Here is a 15,485-nt window from a genome sequence, read left to right as displayed (position 1 = left end):
TTGTTGAAGATTTTTGCATCTATATTCATGAGGGATATTGGTCTGTAGTTTTCCTTTTGGGTGATGTCTTTTCCTGGTTTTGGTATTAAGATTATGCTTGCTTCATAAAATGCTACACTCATAAGCTTTTAAGACCCCAGTTGCTGCTCACTCCAGTAGGATGTGGAACACTGTCTTTGTGGACTACATTATGCCAGTTGACCTTGTGTTACCCAAGACTATGATCCTGAGCCTCCATGCCCAGCGACTCATTCCCTTAAGGTATTTGCCTATGACTAAGAAGTTTTCATAACTTTGTGCCCTGTATGCTGTATGGATATATTTGAAGCCCATATAAATACATATGTAGAAATATCTCTGTCAAACCTATATATAGTTGTGGGTGTAGTCCTATTCACCTTCTCACCCCTATTTAGTTTGAGTGTCTATGTATGTAAATTATTATTATTACCCTATTATTGCAGGGCTGTGTATGCAATAGAGAAACTCTGGTGGCATTGTGCTTAAAGCATTGGACTGCTAACTAAAAGGCTGGTGGTTCAAACCACCAGGCACTGTGTGAAAGAAAGATGAGGCAGTCTGCTTCCATAAAAATTTACAGCCTTGGGAACCCTATTGGGCAGTTTTCCTCTGTCCTATAGGGTTGCTATGAGTTGGAATGGACTTGATGGCACTGATTTTTTGGTGTGGTATATAATAGTATTTACCTTTGTTGGTTTAACTCTTGTGCTGCTCCCAGTGACTTCCTCTGCGTTGATCATTTTGTGAAGCACAAAAGTTTTCAAATAACCTATTTTTTTTCTTTGCATATGTTTGACTCCTTTTTAATTTACTGAAACTTGTTCTATGACCCAGAATATGGTCTATCTTCATAAATAACACACATGCACTTGAATATTATGTATTGAAAATAATACGTAATCTGCTGTTGTTGGGTAGAATATTCTATAACTGTCAATTGGGTCATGATTCTTACCGGTATCTGTAATAAGTATTTGGTCCCCAAAATATGTTGTCTGAATCTCCAGAACCTATGAATATGTAGCCTTACATGGTAAAAGGGACTTTGCAGATGTAATTAAGTTAAAGATCTTGAGATGGTAAGTTTATCTGGGATAATCCAGTTGAGCCCAATATAGAGGCAGTCCCCAGGTTATAAATGTCTGATTTACAAACAACTCTCCTTGCCCTTTAATGTTATATAAATTTGCCCTCTCTTTGAAATGATTAAACCAACCTATAACTCACAACAAATTCTTTATCACAATCACAACTTGTTGCACATACAGCTTTTAAATCATTGAAAGGGCTTTGAGCCTTTTCTTGCACTAAAGTAAGGCTAAATAAGAACCATATGCACCTGTTCCAACTTACCTACAAATTCTGCTTAACAACATACTTAGGAATGGATCTGGTTTGTAACCCAGGGACTACCTATAATCAGAGGAAGATGTGACTACAGAAGAGCAATGTCAGAGTGATATAGCCTGTGAAAGCCTTTTTTGGCTTTGAAGATGGAGGAAGGGGCTGTGAGCCAAGGAAGGCAGGCAGCCTCTAGAAGCTGGAAAAGGCAAGTCTCCAGAAGGAGTACAGGCCTCCTGACACCTTGAAAAGTGTAACATTTTTAAAGGTTCTGCTAGAGAGGGAACTATTAGGGTGGAGAGGATAGTAAAGGAAGCTAACCTTCTCTAAAAATACCTTGGGTTTTGTATTTGACTCTGGAATTACATAATTATCTTACATTTTTTAAAAAAACAAAATTAAATAAAAAATCAACAATCCTTAAAAAAAAAATGAACTGATGTATTGAGTTGGTGGCATAAACTCCCAGAGAACTATTCCAAGTGACATTAAACTACAGCAACTTGATTGTACATCCCTAATGTAATAAAACCTAAGGAAAACTGAAAAAATCTTAAACTTACTTAAACAGTATGATGTTGTTTTTAGTGATGTCATTGTCTTTCTGTTTTGTGTGCATGTGGGATAAAAACAATGAATAACTATGTTGGTGCTGCTGAGAACTGGGATTTTCATCATAGAAAAAAGGATGTAAGGTCCATGAGTTCACATAAAAACCCTGTAGTTCTGTATTTGAGTTGAAACTATTTGTATAAATTCATGATACAGTTTGTCTTTTAAAAAATCCTTATTTCATAATTCTATTTGCCGAAGCCTAGAAACAATAGCCATCCAGGAACAATGTACACTATTAGTACCCGGTTTGTAGTCTCTAGATGCCTTTTCTCACTAAAAGAAATGAGGTCTTTGTCTTAGTTATCTAGTGCTGGTATGACAGAAATACCACAAGTGAGTGGCTTTAACAAACAGCAGACTAGAAGTCCAAATTCAGTCTCAAAAAAATAAAAATAGCCCACTGCCTTCAAGTTGATTCAGACTCATAGCGACCCCTCCTTGGGTTTCTGAGGGTGTATCTCTACGGAAGTAGATTCCCCAGTCTTCTTTCCAACATAAGATAAATGGTAGTGTTAAAATGTTACAACTGTAATTGTACATTTAGAGTCCATATATAATTGTCAAGTAAGTGTCCATTCCCCATAATCTATAAACCAGGCTTCACTACTCATGTATCTCTCCAAGAATCACTAGGGAAAGGCTTTCTTTCTGTCAGCTCTGGAGGAAAGTCTTTGTCTTTTTTGAGCTTCTGTTCCTGGGTGATCGTCATGTGGTTTGGCAGCTACCTTCCCCTATCTCTGCTTGCTGGCTTGTTTAATCTCTTTTATATCTCAAAAGAGATGGACTCAAGATACACTCCCCACTAATTCTGCCTCATATAACAAAGACAACCCATTCCCAAATAGGGTTATAACCACAGACACACAGGTTAGGATTTACAACATGTACTTTGGGGGCACATAATTCAATCCATAACAGACTTCTTGGAGAAGTGGCTGATTCCAGGTCTAGGGAAGGAAACACACCACACAAATCTGGAATATATTGTCCTACCAGAAAGCAGTGACACTCTCAGTGACTACTAGAGTCATGTCAAAAGGTCCTACGATGAATAAATGACTTCAACAGAGTTGCAGGGCACAAGATCAATATATAAAAAATCAGTTGTATTTCTGTACACCACTAATGATTGGTAATTTCCATGAGCTGAGAGAAAGAGGAACTTAGGAGTGACTGCTGAAGGTATAGGGCTTCCCATTGGGGTAATATAGATGTTCTGTGATTAGATAGTGATGATGGGTGCACAACCTTGTGAATATACTAAAAACCACTAAATTGTTGATTTCAAACTGGCGAATCTTATGTTATGTGAAATTTTATGTTATATGAATGAAAATTTTAAAGAACCAAGAAGCTGTCTTAAAGAGACTATCACTAGCCGAACACATCAATATGCTTAAATCTATGAATATGTAAATATTCTAAAAGAGAAAGCTCATTTTTTTCACCCTTGAATAATGCTAGAGAGACACATTATTATTTTGAAGATTATTAAATACAGGGAAAGAATCAAGCATTTATCATGCCTTTCCTATAGGAAATGCTTTTCAGGGTATCCAAACAGCTGATAAAAAGGCATTTCACTTTATAATAAGTATTCCAGTCAATAATGGGAGAAGAAGTGAAAGAATTGGAATATCACCATTAAGGGGTACTAGCAACAATCATTGGTTGCTGCTAACATCACAAAAAAAGCAAACATTGTGTGTGCCTCCTGACAGAAGTACACACCACTACCTATAAAATATTTTTGCTCACAAACACCTGTCCCAAATCTGACCAAACCTGAAGGACTACCTACCAATTTACAGCAAATTCAAGGAGCAGAGGAACTAATGTTAAATGACATCACAGGGATTCAGTCAGTAAAATCCACACTGGCGGAAACCAATGACCAGGTTTCTTTAACAAAAAGTATAAGGAAGGGTGAAAACAAAAGTATATGGATGGGGAGTCTCTAGATTAAAAGACATTTAAGAGACATAGCACCCAACTATAATGTATAGACCTTATTTGGATTCTGATTTGAACAGCTTTTAAAATAGATGTTTATGAGTCATATGGGGGTACCTGAATATTGGTTGGACATTTAATAATACTAAGAAATTAATAATAATTTTTTTGCTGTACATCTTTTAGAAAGGTACACTGAAATATTTACAAATGAAATTATACAATGCCTGGGATTTCCTTCAAAATAATCTTGGAATAGAAAGTGGGTAGAAGTACAGATTAAATAAAATTGGTTGTGAATTGTTAAGTGCTGAAGATGGGTGATGAGTACATGAGGGCCCCTATGCCATCCTTTCCTTTTTATATAAATGTTTGGAAGTGTTCTCCTTTTTTTGGGCAATATATGTTTTTACTTATTTTTTTTAGTCTTTTAAAAATATTTTTGGTAACAGCAGTTCACCCACTCAGCAATTTGTAACACATTTCAATGACATTGGTTGCATTCCTCATGTTGTATCACCATTCTTGCTATCTCTACCTGTATTGTTTAGCACCATTCACTACCCCTTAAACTTCTTATCAGTGCTTTAGAATTACTATTGGAAATCTGACCTCATACAAATAATTATTTAAAGGAGGGAACAGAATGCTCAAGGCAAATATATTTTACTAATTAAGCTAAATTGATTTTTAGTTTGAAGATAACTTTAGGGGATAGTTTCAGTTCAAGTTTTAAATTTATTTTCTCAGGGCACTAGGTCCAGGGGTTCCTCCAGTCTCAATGGGTCCTATAAGTCTGGATTCCATAATAATTTGAAATTCTGTTTCACAGTTTTTTCCCTTTTGATCAGGACTCATCTATTGAGTCCTTGATCAGACCATTCAGTAATCGTAGCTGGGTACCATCTAGTTTTTCTAGTCTCATGACAAAGGAGGCAGTTAGACCTGCAATCCAGTTCATTCTTCAATTCCTGGGTTGTCTTCTTTCTCTGCTGCTCCAGGCAAATAGAGACCAGTTGATGTCTCTTCGGTGGCTGCTAGCATGCTTTTAAAACTCCAGGTGCTATTCAACTTTAAAAACTATTTTAGGCCAATTGACTAAATAGTCTCATGAAGCTATGTCCCTAATTGAAAGTGTTCAACTTTAAAAAGAAAATATCAAATACTTTTGAGTGGTGCTATGCTGCATGCATACAAAACAAACAAACAAACGAAAACAAACACACTGCTGTCAAGTCGGATCCCACTCATAGTGACCCTTCCTTGGGTTTCCGAGGTAGTATCACTACGGAAGTAGATTGCCCAGCCTTCCTTCTGAGGAGTGGCTGGTGGGTTTGAACCACCAGCCTTCTGGTTAGCAGTCATATACTTTAGGCAGTATGCCACCAGAGCTCCCACATGCATACAAGGGGAACCAAAAACATAATTTCTAAGAAGTCACAGCCTAAAACTGACTACACAGAAGTTAATTTAACAGATACTCTGCACAGCAGAGTAAAATGACTAAACCAATACATGAAAGGACAGAGATCTGTTCCCATAAGAATTAGAATATTTCTTAATTCTCTGGACAGCAATATGATGGTAATACTAAGAAGAAAGTGTATTATATTAAAGAAGGAGAGTTTACTAGTTAACAATAGGGTGACAGATATGCCAGTAAAAGGTTCTGATCATGGTAATATGTGTTTGGGAATGTTTTGTATTATATAATCTTAGTAGGAATAGGATATATTGTGTTAGTAGAATTAGATGATCATGACTATTAGCAAAATGAACAAGTCTCAACATTCTGGTGATTTCAGAACTATAAGGTGTAAAGTGGGGGAAGAATTTGGAAGTAATTTGCATAAAAGGCAGTAACTAAAATTATACCATGAAGGATTTGAGTGTGGACAGAAGGAATTCACTGTGCTTGCTGGGTCTAAATATACATTGGATGTGATCTCTGCCTATTGTTTACCTGTCGGTATGGTCTCAAACAGTATAAATAAATCATTTTTTTCATGAATCATTGTGGTTTTGCCTGTCCTATTTGTTGTCTTTGTTGCCATGGCTTTTGTAACTTGGCTTGGGTTGCTGGCAATTTGGCAGGCTGCTGCCTCACAGGTTCTGTGTGTCCTTTATTAAAAAGAGTCAGGCCTGTTCAGTTGGAGAAAGGTGGAGTGAGGACGTGCCAATAAAGGAATTCCTGTCATTTAGGAATAATTCCACCATTTTATTTCAGCTTCCTGTTTCCTGTAATACCAAATATGGAGGTCCTTCCCAAGATTATTTTACAAGCCATCTCTTTAGCTTTAGTGAGCTCCTCTCTGCTCATATTTCTGGGCAAGAAGATTGCTGCTGCCCACAACTACAGTGTCAATTCCAACCAGGTGAGAGGACAGGACTTTCTGTACTGCTTATTTTAGTTTCCTAGTGCTGCTGTAACAAAAATACCGCAACGAACAGAGATTTATTTTCTTACAGTTTAAAAAAAAAAAAAAAACCTCAATGCCATGGAGTCAATTCTGACTCATAGTGACCCCCTTTGGGTTTCTGACATGGTAAATCTTTACAGAAATAGATTGCCCAGTCTTCCTATCGCAGAGTGGCTGGTGGGTTTGAACCACCAAACTTCTGGTTAGCAGTCAAATGCCTTAGGCACTACACCACCAGAGCTCCTTCTCACAGTTTAGGAGGCTAGAAGTCCAAATTTGGGACCATGGCTCTGGGAGAAGCCTCTCCCTCTCTACTCCTGGGGAAAATCTTTGTCTCTTGGCTTATATTCCTCAATTCCTTGGAGATTTCCACATGGCATCTGTCTTTCCTCCATTTGTGTTTGCTTGCTTCTGTGTCTATGCTGCTGCTTATAACTCAGCAGTGATTAGGCTTAGGACATACCCTACACTGATATGACCCCATTACAAAGAAAATCCTGTTACCAAGTGGGATTATATCCACAGGTATGAGAGTCAAGACTCTAACACATATTTTGGGGGGGACACAATTCAATTCATAATATTGCCTCTGACCATTATGCCTTTGCTCTGTACTCTGACCCTCCTGCCAACGTGAAGGCTGGATTCTTCTCTAACCAAAGAGTCACTTGGGCCATAAATTGGATCATAATAACCAAAGGATTTTTGAGGAGTGAGGTATACTTAAGTTTGAAGCCACTTGAATTCACACGAGTGCTACTCCTCTAGACAGATATGGCAGAGAGGCAAGCAGATAACATATACCATCATGATAATAGACTAGAAAGTAGCAGAGTTCCTCTTTTAACTTTACCTTCCACCCAGTCCTTAGAGGTCATCACATACTCTGAGGTGCAAATGCTATATGATATCATAAACAAAACCAGTCTACTAATATACAGGTAGTCCCTGACATATGACATATTTGAGTTATGACAAACTGCACTTCCTTTTTTTTTTGTATATCTTGTCATTAGTAATATATACCAGTGCATAACTTGCTGATGTTATCATTCTCAGAGGTTCACTCGAAAATGTTCAATCTTATGATTTGCTGTTCTAAACACTGCTGGATTTATAAAAATACTGATAATAAAAGACAATAATAATGATAGCTAAAAAAGAGAGAGAAGTATTTGATTTATGACAGAGTCATCAGAATGGAACTCTGTTATAAGTTTGGGACCACCTATAATTAAATTGACTTCCTAGAATTAGTCTTTGCCTTTTTTTTTTTTTTTAAGGGAACTTTCCAACAACTCCTACTTTGCCTCTTTCCCTGGAACTCAAGAGGAAAGCATGGAAGCAGGAGATGTCCCAGTTTGGCTTTTAGAATACACTCTCTCCTCACTTACAGACATGGTTAGGTTCTAAAGACCAGGTCATTATGTGAAAATTAGCATTATGCAAAAATGGAGGATGACCATATCAGATCACAAAATGAAGGATGACAACATCATTACATAACTGAGAAATTACATCATTACATAACTGCAAAACCACTGAGAATCATGCATGGCTCAGCCAAGTGGAAACAAACGTAACCATCACAGTCAGTGTTATTCTTGCCTTGCATCTCAGTATTCAGTATTGCCAGATGTATGTTGTTATGAGAAGAATGGTCAAATAGTAGATTGTTTAACTATTGTCATAAATGCAGTATATCAAATAATGAGATAGTTGATAAATGAGAAGAGGGTATGCAATAGTATAGAAGGGAGAATAATACTATAGTGCTTCTCCCTATCATTCTAAGCCCTGGTGATCATATGAAAGAGAACAAAAAGCCAAGAGCCTCATATTCTTACCTTGATAAAGTTTTCTCCATACTATCACTAGCTCAAATGAAGATTTAACTTAATCTAGAAAATCAGATTTGTCATCCTTTTATTCTTTCTAAGAATATTTCACTCTTTCGTTTGAAGTTATGTAAATAAGCCTATTCTCATATTCAAGAAATAAACAATGCACCTTTATTGCAAAACCAAATTGACATTCTTCAACAAGTAATGAGCCTAACGTATCTGCCATTGCTTTACAGGATTTAATAGCCATCGGCCTTTGCAATGTCATCAGTTCATTTTTCAGATGTTGTGTGTTTACTGGTGCTGTTGCCAGGACCATCATCCAGGATAAATCTGGAGGAAGACAACAGGTGTGTTGAAATAGAATATAATCTCTAATGTATAAAGATGTTTCTTTCTATTCATTTGTATATGTAGATGTTGTGTGTTTAATCTTGTTGTGGAAGACCTCTTAGAAGAATTTGGATTCCATGCTTGCTTTAATTTTTGTTAGATTTTGTCTTAAAATCATTTGCCACTGTGGAGCTTGAAAATTACTTTCTGTAGAAATGTATGTGAGAGATTTTTATACATTAGCCCACAAAAACTCATTTTTCATATTAATATACTTGAAAGATAGATACAACCTTTCAAATAAACTAACCATCATCTATTAACATTTTTTTCTATGAGGAGATGCATTCCCAGTTCTAGTCTGGGAAAGCAATACAACTCTCCCTAACCTGAAAGCAGAACTAAAAATGTTTCTGGCTTCCTGAAAAGGACATGGCAAGTGACTTTGATGATAGGCTTACCTTTCCTAGGTAAGCCAAGGGACTGTTGTGCCTCTATAGGAAAGAGAATTTTCTAGGTCAGTCTCTTTCTAGGTGTTCTAAATCAATTAAAAAAAAAAAATAGGAAGAGTAGAAAAGAGAGTGGTGGTAGAGAAAGCTCTAAAGGCAAACTCTTGTCTAAGCACAGGGATGATGTTTTACAAGTCCGGTGTTCCTGAATTTTGAACTGACAAGATGAAAATTATAAAGATGAGAGATGTCCCATCTCAGCTATGTAGCATGGTAAAATGTTAAGGAGCTATCATAATTGAAACTGGAGTAAGCCCAGGGAATAGGTTAGATTCAGACAACAAGGAAATAGTGGCAAAGTTCAAAGCCAAGCTTATGCCACAGAAGCAGAGGATGTGTCTGATGTGTCAGAAGAATGGGCACTAAATTTTGATGTGGAAAGATAAAGTGTCACAGTCCATGGGCACTTAAAGGTGAAAGCTAATAAAAGTCGGAAAGAAGATTAGGCGGAGGCGAGAGCCTGGGTCTAAAGTAAGACTGTATCGTTTTATATGGATTGAGTTTTGTTAGTATAGGGATTCTTCCAGACACAACAGCCTTTAAAAAGACATAGCCCTTTAATACTACTGTTTGACCAAAAGGAAGAACTTGAGAAATCTTAAAAAAAGAATGTTCTATACAAGAATGCGAAAACTTTAGAGTCAGAATGAAAGGGTTTTATGATGAAAAGAAATGGAGTTGGCAATTCCAGAAATCAGTTGCTGCTAACTTTTTTCATTATGTATGATAAGCATGACATACATTTGGAAAGACAAGATGCACAAAGTTAGAAGAAACTACATCACAGTGCGAGGGAAATTAAGTTCAGAATTAAGTACAATAAACCATAGATATTTCCAGCAAGAGAATGATGGTGAAAGCAGGACTTGCATGGAGTATTGAAAGGAGAGCAGGAGAAAAAAAGGCTTTGCTGACTGTACTCACTGATTCTGGGAATAGAAAAGCCAAGCTTTGGGAGGTCCTCAGCAGATATTTTAATTTCCAATGTCTGAACCAATCCCTTTTTACAATTTTAGTCGGTGGGACAAAGTGCCTGCCTCAAAGGCAGCCTGTGGCCCTCATTCTGTTTTCTGCTGCTATGTTGTTCACCTGAGCAACACACTTTCTATCATGAACATCTCTAATTGCAGTGCAGTAACTCTCTCAGGAGGCACGTCCCTAGGGATGCTAGGAAGCCCTTTCCTGAGACTTTGGTATGCCCAATATGAATCCAAGCAGAGAATGCTACCAATCCCTGACCTAGTACATTGAGGCTACCCAGCCTCCACTCTATGAGTTCCTGATCTGAACCAGAAAAGGCCTCTGACACTCCTTCATCCTTTATTTACACTTCTTCATCCAACAGCGGTAGGGTTTTCTCTCCACTCCTTCTCTCTGCGGTTTTTGCTTCACTGAGCCTACTTCTTCAAAGATAATCAAGAGGGTTGGCTCAGAACCTGGCAGAACCTTTTGGAACCTGCCTCCTTGTTGTTGTTCAAATGACTGCCTCTATATACAGGTTCTTGGTCTATATACAGGTTCCTCATGAGCACAATTAAGTGTTCTGGAATCCTCCTTCTTCACAGTGCTATCCATAATTTGTTATAATCTGCACAGTCTAAGGAGCTCTGGTGGCATAGTGCGTAAGGCATTTGACTGCTAACCAGGAGGCTGGCGGTTCAAACCCACAAGCTATTCCTCAGAAGGAAGGTTGGGCAATCTACTTCTGTAGTGATACTGCCTGAGAAACCCAAAGAGGGGTTGCTACGAGTCAGATCTGACTCAATGGCAGTGGATTTTGGATTTACACAGTCTAATGTCTTTGCATGGTTAATAAAACACAGGTAAACATCTTTCTTACAAAGATACCACCTTGAAGTCCCAAGGAGGGGTTGCTATGAGTCAGATCCAACTCGACGACAATGGGTTTTGGGTTTACACAGTCTAATGTCTTTGCATGGTCAATAAAACATAGGTAAACATCTTTCTAACAAAGATACCGTCTCAGAAACCCAAGGAGGGGTTGCTATGAGTTGGATCCGACTTGATGACTAACACAACAACAAACATCTTTCTGGTATTCTTTGCTTTCAGCCAAAATCCATCTGACATCAGCAATGATATCCCTCATTTCACATCCTCTTCTGTATCCACCTTGAATTTCTGGCATTTCCCTGTCAATATACTGGTACAACTGCTTTTGAATTATCTTCAGCAAAATTTTATTTCCATGTGATATTTGTGATACTGTTCAAAATTTTCCATATTCTATTAGCCTCACACTGTGATGTAGTTTCTTCTAACTTTTCTTTGAAATGGGCACAGATATCTATCTCTTCCAGTTGCTTGTTCAGTTTGCTGCCTTCCTAATTTCTTGGCATAAACAAGTAAGCACCTCCACTACAGCATCCATTTGTTGAAGCATCTCAGTGGGTATTCTGCCAATTCCTGGAGCCTTGTTTTTTGCCAGTTTCTTCAGTGCAGCTTGGAATTCTTCTTTCAATACCATTGGCTCTTGGTCATATGCTACCTCCTAAAGCAGTTGAACGTTGACCAATTCTTTTTGGTATAGTGACTATGTATTTCTTCTGTCTTCTTTTGATGCTTCTTGCATCATTCAATATTTTGCCCATAGAATGCTTCAGTGTTGCAATTTGAGGCTTGAATTTTTTCTTCAGTTCTTTCAGCTTGAGAAATTACAAGCATTTTCTTCCCTTTTGGTTTTCTAATACCACATTTTTGCACATTCCTTACTAATACTTTGTCTTCTCAAGCTGCCTTTTGAAACCTTCTGTTCAGCTCTTTTATTTAATCATTTCTTCTATTCACTTTAGCTACTCTGTGTTCAAGAGCAAGTTTCAGAGTCTCTTCTGACATTCATTTTGGTCTCTTCTTCCCTTCCTGTCTCTTTAATGACCTTTTGTTTTCTTTGTGTTCTTGATGTCATCCCACAAGTTATCTGGTTTTCAGTTATTGGTTCAATGCATCAAATCCATTCTTCAGATGGTCTCTAAATTTAGGTGGGATATAATCAAGGTCATATTTTGGTTCTTGTGGGCTTGTTTTAATTTTATTCAACTTCAATTTCAACTTGCATATGAGCAATTGATGGTCTGTTCCACAGTTATCTCCTGGCTTCATTTTGACTGATGATATTGAACTTCTCCATCATCTCTTTCTACATATGTTGTTGTTGTATGCCATCGAGTTGAACTTGGCTCATAGCGACCCCTCCTTGGGTTTTGGAGGCAGTATCACTACAGAAGTAGATTGCCCCATCTTCGTTCCGAGGAGCGGCTGGTGGGTTTGAACTGCCAGGGTTCTGGTTAGCAGTCAAGTTCCTTAAGCACTAAGCTACCAGAGCTCCCTTCCACAGATGTAGTCGATTTAATTCCTATGTATTCCATCTGATGAGGTCCGTGTGTATAGTCACCATTTATGCTGTTGAAAAAAAGTATTTACAAAAAGTTGTTGGTCTTACAAAATTCTATCATGCAATCTCTGTTGTCATTTCTATCACCAAGGCCATATTTTCCAACTACCTATGCTGATTCTTTGTTTGCAGCTTTTGCATTCCAGTCACCACTACTTACTTACTCACTGCCGTCAAGTCTGATCTAACTCATAGCAACCCCTCCTTGGGTTTCCAAGGTGGTATCACTACAGAAGTAGATTGCCCAACCTTCCTTCCAAGCAGTGGGTTTGAGCCTACAGGCTTATGGTTAGCAGTTAAATGCCTTAGGCACTACACCACCAGAGCTCCCATTCCAATCATCAGTAATATTAATACATCTTGATCGAGTGTTTGGTCAATTCCAGACTATAGAAGTTGGTAAAAACTTTAATTTCTTCATCTTTGGTTTTAGTGGTTGGTGCATAAATTTGAATAATAGTAGTAGTATAACTGGTCTTCCTTGTAGGCATATGGATATTTTCCTGTCACTGACAGCATTGTACTTTAGGATAGATCTTGAAATGTTCTATTTGAGAATGAATATGACATCATTCCTTTTCAATTTGTCATTCCTAGAATAGTAGACTGTATGATTGTCTGATTCACAATGGCCAACATCAGTCCATTTCAGCTCACTAATGCCTAGGATAGTGATCTTTATGCATTTCATTTCATTATGGAACCTGCTATCTAGAGCTGCTTTATTTTCCTTTTTCATCTGGTATAAATACAAACTGTGTATATGTGTGAATTTATCTTTAATTTTCCCTTGTTTAAAACCTGCTTCTTTCTACTGGTTTGCAGGTAAACCTACAAGCCCATCTAGCCATGGCCTTGACCAAAGATCTGGCAGACCCGACCCTGGCAGAGAGAATATAACAAACCCTAGGCCTGTGGCCAGTTGCATCCTCTCCTTCTCATTCCTCCTGCTCATCCAGTTCTAACCACTATGCTTTCCTGTTCTCCATAATTGGGATACTTTCCTGTTCCCTGTTTTCCAAAGGCTGGTCTTTTTGACTTGTCCCTGGGGTTCCAGAAATGCCATTTAAAAAAAAAAAAAAGAGAGAGAGAGAGAGAGAATCATTGTTAAAAGGGCATGGGGGCAGCATCCTCTGATCTCCTCTAACTTTACAAAAAGGAAAGAAAATCACCATCAGCAGCCAAAGGCTTTTTCCTATGAGGCAAAGGTCAGACATGCTACTACCCTCCAAACTTTTTACCAGTTCTGACACCAACTGTCCCTTCCATGACACTCTGTACTTCTCTGCTAGGTTTGATAAGTCACTGCAATGGCCACACAGAACTCACAGACAATACTCACGATTGTGGGTTTTATTAGCAAAGCAACAAGTTACAATTCAGGATCAGAAAACAACTCAGGATACAATTCTCCAATCAGGACAGCTTCTTCTCAGCCGTGCCATGGGCATGCTTCTCTCTGGCCTTGTCCTCTGCCCTGCTTAGGCAAGTGTTACAAAGCTTTTTTAGCTTTGCTGATAGGTTCCCAAAGAGGCACCCTACTCCAACAGCCAGTCCACTGTCCAAAGGCATTCTGCTTTCTTACTCCATAGGCCAGGAAGCCCACTGCTCTGTCTCATGCTGGTCTTTTGGTTCTATTGCCTATGCTGCTGCCATCTCTCTACCATCTCAGTACAAGGATCTTGGATCCAAGGATGCATTCTACTCTTGATTCTTCTGTCTTGATGGTAGTGAGGTCCCCCTTTCCACCTTTGGGATGGCTCATTTTAACTCTACTGGAATGGTAAAACTGAGCGATCTCCACATTAGGTTTCCATACATCTTATTTGCATGGTCCAACCCCCGCAAGGGTGCCATGTACCTTGTTTACATTATTAGCAGCTATCTGATCCCCTTGGTAGACACACTATAACCTCACATTTGTATAATCCCACATACTCATGTGGTGGGAATTATGAAGATCATGGCAAAAAGACCCATATTAAGTAATTCACTGCACTGCAGTCGTTATAAAAGACAGAAATCTTTTCTGGGAAATAGAGGTTCCAGTAAGATGGCAGAATAGGCAGACAAACTACACAGACCCTCTTCAACAAAGAAAAGAGGAACCAATCAACACAGATACAGATGATAATCCTGGAGCCCTGAGCTTTGAAAGGAAGGATATAGAAGTGGACTAAAGTCCAACTAGAAGAACCTGCATGAAAACACTGAATAAGGAGACATACGGAGCTGTGGATTGTTAGTGATCCTGATGGCCCAGACAGCTTGGATATTGCCAAGTGGTGTTAGGACCTAAGAATTAACTTTAAAATTGGCCCTTCTAGCCAGGGGCTGCATAGAGGACTGTACTGGTGACTGGTAAATAAAAGGAGAAGCAGTGAAGAGGGTGATAGGCTGAGCTGTGGACTTTTGGCTGTCTGGAGGGTGCAGCCATTTTGAATGTTTCCAGTGGTTTGACCATTTTGGATATTTAAAGTGACAGCATTCTCTCAGATTCCAGGGACCTAAGAATAGGCTTCACTTGCCAGTAACCACAAGGACATTCTGGACACAAACGACTGGAAAGGCGCGATATTCCCCTTGTTACTCTTATTCCCTGCACCCTCGTGATGAATGGAGGTGCAGCCATCAATCACTCCCACCCACCTTCTGGACTGGCAAGATTTCCATCCCAGTCTGTGTGCTCCGACAGAGCCTGGGTGCCTTGCCCCACCCTGCCCCGAATTTTTTTCCTTTTAGTTTTGTTTGTTTGTTTTTGTCTGTTTTAAAATTACTATTACTATTATTATTTTCTTCTTTCATCCTTTTTATTACTATTCTTGCTTCTTCCCTTCCCAGCTTCTAGTTTTTGGCTTTTTCTCTCTTTCCTTTTCCTAGTTCCCATTTTTTTTTTTTTTCTTTCTTGTGGTTCTCCCCATTTCTTGCTTATTTTTTTGCATTTTTCCCATTTTTTTCTTCATTAGTCTCCTACTCTACCTCTTTTCTCTTATTCTCCCCTCCCCAGATATTGTTGAACTTTTTTTTCTTTCTCTTT

The 15,485-nt window shown here is 38.5% G+C and overlaps 1 protein-coding gene across 1 annotated transcript in view; it reads left to right on the top strand.

The window, feature by feature from the left end:
• SLC26A8 (solute carrier family 26 member 8) overlaps positions 1-15,485 on the top strand; it is a 98,721-nt gene that overhangs the window by 53,237 nt on the left and 29,999 nt on the right. The window contains 2 exon segments of the mRNA XM_042780754.1: positions 6,158-6,305; positions 8,431-8,544. Coding sequence (XP_042636688.1) covers positions 6,158-6,305; positions 8,431-8,544 — 262 coding nt within the window.

This window comes from Orycteropus afer, unplaced genomic scaffold, assembly GCF_000298275.1.
Source record: "Orycteropus afer afer isolate SDZICR_OR568_19922 unplaced genomic scaffold, OryAfe1.0 scaffold00059, whole genome shotgun sequence".
NCBI classification, from domain to species: domain Eukaryota; kingdom Metazoa; phylum Chordata; class Mammalia; order Tubulidentata; family Orycteropodidae; genus Orycteropus; species Orycteropus afer.
The sequence above is the reverse complement of the archived record's forward strand: the minus strand, read 5'-3'. Positions and strand labels throughout refer to the sequence as shown.